The sequence below is a fragment of the Anabrus simplex genome, chromosome 11, assembly GCF_040414725.1.
Source record: "Anabrus simplex isolate iqAnaSimp1 chromosome 11, ASM4041472v1, whole genome shotgun sequence".
In the NCBI taxonomy this organism is placed as follows: Eukaryota; Metazoa; Arthropoda; class Insecta; order Orthoptera; family Tettigoniidae; genus Anabrus; species Anabrus simplex.
Genome location: NC_090275.1, coordinates 61,875,162 through 61,883,899, shown reverse-complemented (window position 1 = coordinate 61,883,899; position 8,738 = coordinate 61,875,162). Strand labels below are relative to the sequence as shown.

The following is an 8,738-nucleotide window of genomic DNA, read 5'->3' as shown; positions in this document are numbered from 1 at the left end:
TGTTTTCTCTTGTTGCCACGAAGATATGCAGCCAGTCTTCATGAGATAAAAAAAAAAAAAACAGGCGTAATCGGCTGAAAGTTTTCGTAAATAAAACGACAAAAATAAAATACGGTGGATTATACAGTAATTTAATTGGAAGTTAAAATTTTTGGGAACAACAGCTCTAGAACCAAAGAAATTGTGTTAAAGAAGAATATGTTGTTAGGGTGACAAACATAAAGCTGATAATTACAGGCCAGTCAGCTTGATATGTGTATTTTGTTAGTTCTGGGAAAGCGTTCTTTCTTATTATATTAGACACATTTGCTAAATTACTAACTGGTTTGATAGAAGGCAGTTCGGGTGTAGGCAAGGTTGTTTCCAGTGAAGCTCAACTTGTGGGATTCCAGCAAGATATAACAGATATTTTAGATTCAGGAGGTCAGTAATGGACTATATCGCTATTGGCCTATCTAAAGCTTTTGGACTAGACAAAATAGTGGTTGATAGAAAATAGAACTCGGAGAACTAGTGTAGGTGAATGTAATGATTAAGAGGAGGATCCCACAGGGCAGTATTATTGGACCTTATATATATATATGATATGAGTAAAGAACTGGAATCAGAGATAAGGCTATTTACAAATGATGTTATACTGTACAGAGTGCCGTAGTAGATGAGTTGCAGGACTGTGAGCAAATGCAGGGGGACTGTTGTCCTCTCCCCTCCCATAACTATGCACTGTTGAGATCGCCGATACATGTTCTGGAAACTTTGCAAGAAGGCTTCCTGTGGGATGGTGTTCAAAAACCTCGTCACGTTTCGTTGGATGTCAGGAATATCGTTAAATCTCTTTCCTTTCAAAGCGAGTTTGAGTCGTGGAATTAAGAAGAAGTCTGGAGGATTGAGATCTGACCTTTTTCCGACGGGGGGATCCCGGAGAACGCCATTCCATGCTTTGCCGTTTCGTTTCAGGGTCGTACCTGAGACACCTGATTTCATCCTCAGTGACGATGGAGTTCTAGAAATTTGGTGCCTCCTCCGCCGTTTCGATAAACTCCTGTGAAGCCTCTAAACGTGCCTGCTTCTGATCGCCAGTCAAGTGATGTGGCACAAGACGAGAACACGTTTTCCTCTTCCCTAATTTCTGGGTAATGATTTGTCGTATGGATTCACGGTTAATCTGCAGTTCATCCGATAGCATGCGCACAATTAATCGCCGATCGTTCGTGATTAATGTCCTCACCTTCTCAATGTTTTCGTCACTGACGGCGGTCGCCGGTCTTCCGCTACGGGGTTGTCAGGAACACTTTCTCGGCCTCCTCGAAAACGGGCGAACCACTCGTACACACACTTCAAGGACAGTGCTCGATCTTCATAAACACGTACCAGCATCGCATGCGTTTCTTTCGGTGTCTTTCCGAGCTTAAAACAAAACTGTACATTGATCTTTTGGCCGTTCATGTTCCTGTTCGCAGTTCAGAACCAACGCACTGAGCACGCGCTGTGGCAAACAGGTTTACACGGCACACACACGATGCTCAACTGAACAACGTTCGGAGCAGGTGGTCAAAACCTTGCTACTCAGGTGCAGCGTTGCGTGTCGCCAGTGTTGTCGGATCGACCGCTCTGACTTCATTCACCGAACTTTATTGTCACAGGTTGTATTATTCAATAGTATTGTTAAACGGACAGCAGACAATGGCATGAATGTAAATGGAATGAAAAGTCAAGTTGTTAGTTTTAAAAAGACGAAAAGTCCTCTCAGTTTTAATTATTCTGTTGATGTGGGTGACAGTACTGTACCTCATGGGGAACACAGAAATTACCTAGGTGTTAATATACGGAATGATCTTCCTTGTAGTAATCATATTAACGAGGTTGTTAAGAAAGGTTGCAGATCTCTTCACATGGTTATGAGAGTATTTAGGGGTTGTAGAAAGGCTGTAAAGAAGACGACGCAGGCCTATAAATCTGTGATAACACCGCAGTTAGAATATGGTTCCAGTGTACGAGTCCCACACTAGGACTACTTGATACGAGAACTAGAAAAAATTCAAAGGACGGTTTGTTCTGGGTGATTTCCGACAAAGGAGTAGGCCTAGTGTTACGAAAATGTCACAAACTTTGGGCTGGGAAGCAGCAGCGTAGCCAGGATTTCAGTTTTTTATGGGGGGGGGGGGGGGGACATTAAGGTAGTTCTTCATCCAGAATTTTATTTGAATAGGTGTCCAGACTTCCAGAGTTTAGGTGGTATAGAATACCGTACCTAAAAGGGAAATGAGTGTCCTTGGATCCAAGTAAGAGTGGTGGATTCGTGCGGATTCCAGAAGCTGATAATAATATACATTATATATAAGAGGCCTAATAAAAGTACATTAGTTAAAACTCCTGGGGTGTCTGGACTCCTTGCACTACAGCACCCCCGCCCCGCCAGTCTCTGTTATTCCCGTCCCAACATAGCTGCAGAATTTTATTTATTCTAGGTATAAGTGAAATGACTACAAGAATAAATAGTTTGAGTAAAGATGAAATATTCTGGTTTTAATATGGTAATAATAATTTCGAATGTTGGGGACAGCACAAACACCCAGCCCCAGGGCTACTGGTATTAACCAATGAAGGTTAAAATTCACGACCAGGCCGGGAATTGAACCCGGGACCCTCTGAACCGAAGGCTAGTATGCTGACCATTCAGCCAACGGGTCGGACAATAAATACGGTAATTTTATTATAATAATGGTATTGTGATAAGCTATAGGCTTAAAGAAGTGATATTTAATACAAATAATGTGGTAAAAAAATACACACACACAGCATATATATAGAATGTAAGGGGTAGAGATATTTTGTTAGTTGGTAAAAAATGTGCGTCCGCCTCTGTGATGTAGTGGTCAGTGTGATTAGCTGCCACCCCCAGAGGCCCGGGTTCGATTCCCGGCTCTGCCACGAAATTTGAGAAGTGGTACGAGGGCTAAAACGGGGTTCACTCAGCCTCAGGAGGTCAACTGAGTAGAGGTGGGTTCGATTCCCACCTCAACCATCCTGGAAGTGGTTTTCCGTGGTTTCCCACTTCTCCTTCAGGCAATGGTACCTAACTTAAGTCTACGGCCGCTTCCTTCCCTCTTCCGTGTCTATCCCTTCCAATCTCCCCATCCTCCCGCAAGGCCCCTGTTCAGCATAGCAGGTGAGGCCGCCTGGGCGAGGTACTGATCATCCTCCCCAGTTGTATCCCCCGACCCAGGGTCTGAAGCTCCAAGGCACTGCCCTTGAGGCGGTAGAGGTGAGATCCCTCGCTGAGTGAGAGGGAAAAAACCGACCCTGGAGAGTAAACAGTTAAAGAAGAAGAAGGTAAAGAGAAATACACATCACAACATATCCTAGGTATATAGAGTTTATCTTGTCCTATTAGTTTCCTTCGCAAGCCTGGGATACAGAATATAGTAGTATAAAGTTACAGTTTTGTGACGCTGATATTCGTATGTATAATTTTTATTAACGTACCAGAAACCAACGACATGGAGCTGTTGCCATTTCAACACCGTTTTAAGGACCACCGACCCAAGCCGGGATTTGAACCTGCGAACTCGGACTCAGAAGGACAGCGACTCAACCAACTGAGCCACATGAAAAGGTGGTGTTTGTGATTATTATTTTAAATAGATGCAGTTAGTATTTTTACAAAGGTTTTATGAGAAGCATTTATTAAGGCGTTCGTTTTCCAACTGCCCTAAATGCACGAGACGGACGGAAGAACTAGCTGAAAGCTAAAGAGCCTTGCAGGGATGTCACTTCCTTCTCTGTTTACTTTTCCAAACCAAACTCCATGGCGTAACAGCCCCGAAGGGCCATCGCCTACCAAGCGACCGCTGTTCAGCCCGAAGGCCTGCAGATTACGAGGTGTCGTGTGGTCAACACGACGAATCCTCTCCCCCCGTTATTCTTGGCTTTCTAGACAGGGGCCGCCATCTCACCGTCAGATAGCTCCTCAATTTTAAGTACGTGGGCTGAGTGTACCTCAAACCAGCCCTCAGATCCAGGTAAAAATCCCTGACCAGGCCGGGAATCGAACCCGGGGCCTCCGGTAAGAGGCAGGCAGGCTACCCCTTTACCGCGGGGCCGGCCGTTTACTTTTATTTCTCCTTATTTTAGATTTTGATTTACGGCATCCTGCATTCGATTCCCGGCACTGAGAGAGTTAAGAAAGGCATGGGATGGGGAAGATACACCCTTGTTTGTGGATGCAATAGATTTGGCCTTGAGTCTCCCGTAATCGAGATACCTACGACCTGGAAGGTAGTCACCTTTACGGAGCGTATTACCAAAGTGGTTCCTTTTTTTAAGCAAATTAAATGAAGATTCTACTTCTTCACAAACGAAGAGCGATATTATCAATTTTACGAACAGTTTCAATAATGCAGCCGGTTTATGTTAAGAGTACATAAGCTATGATTTCGATTGTTGGATATAATTACATGACAACAATCAAAACCATCAATATCTACTGAAGATCCGTCACAGCACTCGGTAGGAACCAAAGAGGGTAAGAACGGCTTTCTTTTCATAGTCACCGGGGGAGTTGGCCGTGCGGTTAAGGGCGCACAGCTGTGAGCTAGAATCCGGAAGATAGTGGGTTCGAACACCACTGTAGGCAGTTATAAAGATCATTTTCCGTGGTTTCCCATTTTCACACTAGGCAAATGCTGGGGCTGTACCTTAATTAAGGCGACACTCCGGAGGTAAAAATCGATATGTTGGTCATTTTGGTGAAATTTTTTTGACTGAAATTGAAAGGATTGGGTTTCTTTTTCATTGTCACGAAATTATTCCGCTGAATTCAAATAATTTATTACTGTAATAATGCTTTGTTTTCCAACTGTAATTTTACATTTAAATCCCATTTTTCTCCGATAATATTCTGCCAAATGTAACAAAACTTGTATGGTATATGTATCACAGCTGCGAATGAAAATTTTGACAGCAGAATTTTTCGAGTAGCAGGGATTTTTAAGTCCAAAATTTTAGGACATAAAAATTACACAAACTTTAGTACGATATCCTTAGCCTATATAAATTATGTACAGGAAAATCGATACGTAAAGCTTTTAAAGTATGTATTATCTACCTAATTACGAATTTACATTAACATGTTAATTAAATTTCATGAAGAAAATGGAATTTAAAATTTCAAAAGAAAAAAATTATCTTGGAAAAGCTATTAACTGTTCGTGATATCTCTACTTTTATGTAGGTAACATTCCCACAAAAAAATCGTGAAAATCCATGCTTTAGGTAAAAATATCTTTGTATCTCCGGAGTGTCGCCTTGAAGCCACGGCCGCTTGCTTCCCACCCCTAGCCCTTTCCTTTCCCATCGTCGCCATAAGATTCAGGAGGTCAAATGAACTGTATCGCGACTGACCTGTCTAAAGCATTTAATAGGGTGGTTCATGGGAGACTACTGGCAAAAATGAGTGCAAGTAGGCGAAGCTTTATCTGACCCTGTAATAATTAAGAGGGGAATTCCTCAAGGCAGTATTATTGGACTTTCATGTTTTCTTATATAGGCTATATATATAAATGATATGAGTAAACATGTGGAATCAGATAGTATTCTGTTATTCTGTACAGAGTAATAAATACGTTACAAGATTGTGAGCAACTGCAACGTGACCTCGATAATGTTGTGAGATGGACAGCAGGCGATGGTATGTTGATAAACGGGGTTAAAAGTCAGGTTGTGAGTTGCACAAATAAGAAAAGTCCTCTCACTGCGTTACTGTATTAATGGGGTGAAAATTCCTTTCGGAGATCATTGTTAAGTACTTAGGTGTTAATATAATATCTTCGTTGGGCTAATCACATACATGGGATTGTAAATAAAGGGTACATATCTCTGCACATGGTTCTGAAGGTGTTTAGGGGTTGTAGTAAGGATGTAAAGGAGAGGGCATGTAAGTTTCTGGTAAGGCCGCAACTAGTGTATGGTTCCAGTGTATGGGACCCTCACCAGGATTACTTGATCCAAGAACTGGAAAAAAGCTCGCTTTGTTCTGGGTGATTTCCGACAAAAGAGTAGCGTTACAAAAATGTTGTAAAGTTTGGACTGGGAAGAACTGAGAGAAAGAAGACGAGCTGCTCGACTAAGTGGTATGTTCCGAGCTGTCAGAGGAGAGATGGCGTGGAATGACATTAGTAGACGAATAAGTTTGAGTGGCGGCCTTAAAAGAAGGAAATATCACAATATGAAGATAAAGTTGGAATTCAAGAGGACAAATTGGGGCAAATATTAATTTATAGGAAGAGGAGTTAGAGATTGGAATAACTTACCAAAGGAAATGTTCAATAAATTTCCAATTTCTTTGAAATCGTTTAGGAAAAGGCTAGGAAAACAACAGATAGGGAATCTGCCACCTGGGCGACTGCCCTAAATGCAAATCAGTATTGATTGATTGATTGATAACCAACAAAACCACATTAACTCTCCATTGTTGTTAAGCCGACCATTCATACATGCCAACTTTGCGACAAACGATACCGCTGTTGTATACACGTTGAGCCAAATAACTTGAAATAACTGAGTTTCGTTATAATAATGTGGGTTCACTGTTGACCAAGAGCGGGGGACGGGAGGGCAATAATATTTCCAACAATGTATTATTGTATCGTTATTGTTTGTCTGAAAAGGAGATTACCGGTAGGCTACTTGCTTTGGAGAATTCACTTGTTGCCACGTAAATAAAGCGACCAAAAGATAATATGGTGCATAAAACTGTAATTTAATTGGAAGTTATATTTTTTTGGAAACGACAGCACTAGAACCAAAGTATTGTATTCAAGAAAAAAATTTGTAAAAATCATAATTTCATGCTGTTAAGTTGTTACACTGTGCAGGGGCTAATCTGGAGTGATGCTCTTTTGTTGCCTTGCTGGGATTGGGATCTTGGCATCATCGTTCGTTTACCTTTGAGGTTGTACTTGTTTACGATTTCTTTACATGATCCTTGTGTTTACTAACGTGAATAGTATGGCGAATGTAGCATTTGTATATAGTTGTGGAGTGTGCTTGTGTTAGTTTTGAGTGATTTAATCATACTCTTCATTATTTTCAGCACTAGTTGCCGTGTGGAGTCTGTAAACAATGACAAATGAGACTACTGGAAGGCTTGTCTTAAGCTTTCAGCCATGCGCGTGATATTTTTAGTGCAACAGTTGTGAAATGAGGTTATGTGTGTGTTCGATACCAGGCCACAAATTGTCTTGAAGTTCTGCTATTAAGTTTATTAATTGCAAGATGCCGGTAATCAAGGATGAGCGCGAGGACAGTGACGGGGAAGAGATGGAACATGAATCTGGTGAAAGTGATAAATCAAGTTGTACCAGCGACAGCAGCGATGCCGCTTCAGATTCTGATGACAGTTCGGGTCAGTATTTTGCAGTTTTAATTATATTTTTATGATAGGAATATCTACTATAAGCTTGGTTTGTACGACTGTACAGTCTAACTGCAACTCCAACATGGTTGTTTAGTTTCTCTCAATAATTGACAACTGAAGTTGTATTGTGTGATGTATTACGATCTAATATCACGACAACATAACTCGTATACTTAGTCGTCGTTACTCGTTTCCGAGTATTCAATTTCTACCTACAATTCACCAGCACTCTTACACATACATACCCCTTCTTTTGAATTCCAATGAATTGTGAACCCTTCATTAATGCCACATCCCTACAAGGAATGGGCTATATTGTAGTAATGTGACAGATACCACTACTGTATAGATCATTTCATTATTCTAGTCTTAAGTTCTTAAGAGCCAAGTTATGCTAAAACTTGCTTGTATGCCCACAATTTAAAGTAAGTTATTTGGAAATGTAATGTAAATCCTGCCTCGTATTACTTGTTTGAGATAATGTGGGAATGGCGTACGGTACAGTAGCTCCTCAGCGTGAAGTGCATAAGGTTACGCTTCGCTTCGCATGGCCTGTGGGCTATGAACATATCAGTGGTTATGAAGTATAGACTCTGTGTCTACACCTTAGTACTGTTTCCTCATAAAGGTTGGGGATACCAAAACAAAGACTGATCCCTGTAGGAAAATAAATTAAGCATTTGGTAAGATACTTTAACTTAATACAGAGGAGGGTTCAGTTGTGGTATGGAGTGTTTTATCAACAGTTGGTATCATGACGGATAATCGTGTGATGAAGTAGGGTAAGGTGCTAGAGAACATTAACCAAGCTCGGTAGCTGCAGTCGCTTAAGTGCGGCCAGTATCCAGTATTCGGGAGGTAGTGGGTTCGAACCCCACTGTCGGCAGCCCTGAAGATGGTTTTCCGTGGTTTCCTATTTTCACACCAGGCAAATGCTGGGGCTGTACCTTAACTAAGGCCACGGACACTTCCCACTCCTAGGCCTTTCCAGTCCCATCGTCGCCATAAGACATATCTGTGTCAATGCGACGTTTAAAAAAAAGAGAGAGAGAGAGAGAACATTCAGTGTGTACATCACTGCAGCATGCTCTTGAGGAGCTATTGTATAAGCCTGATGGTTTCAATTCCAAAACTAGCGACCCTCCAACCCACCCCTGGAAGTATATTTACTTTTATAAAATCTGACATTTCCAGTACCATTGCATCAACAGTTTCTGCCACTGGCTGAAATTCATAACAGAATGGTGCTGCTCCTAGAATTCAATACAGATATCATAGATGTTGAATTCCAGGATATTCTCAGGACAGTTTGACGGTTGGA

The 8,738-nt window shown here is 41.5% G+C and overlaps 1 protein-coding gene across 1 annotated transcript in view; it reads left to right on the top strand.

The window, feature by feature from the left end:
• The first annotated feature begins 6,910 nt into the window (after window positions 1–6,910).
• The window catches only part of LOC136883573 (breast cancer metastasis-suppressor 1-like protein), a 44,095-nt gene continuing 42,267 nt past the window's right edge, over window positions 6,911–8,738 (top strand). The window contains exons 1-2 of the mRNA XM_067155965.2: window positions 6,911–6,999; window positions 7,094–7,405. Of these exons, the coding sequence (XP_067012066.1) occupies window positions 7,276–7,405 (130 nt within the window). The 5' untranslated portion in view covers window positions 6,911–6,999; window positions 7,094–7,275. The remainder of the gene's footprint in view (window positions 7,000–7,093; window positions 7,406–8,738) is intronic.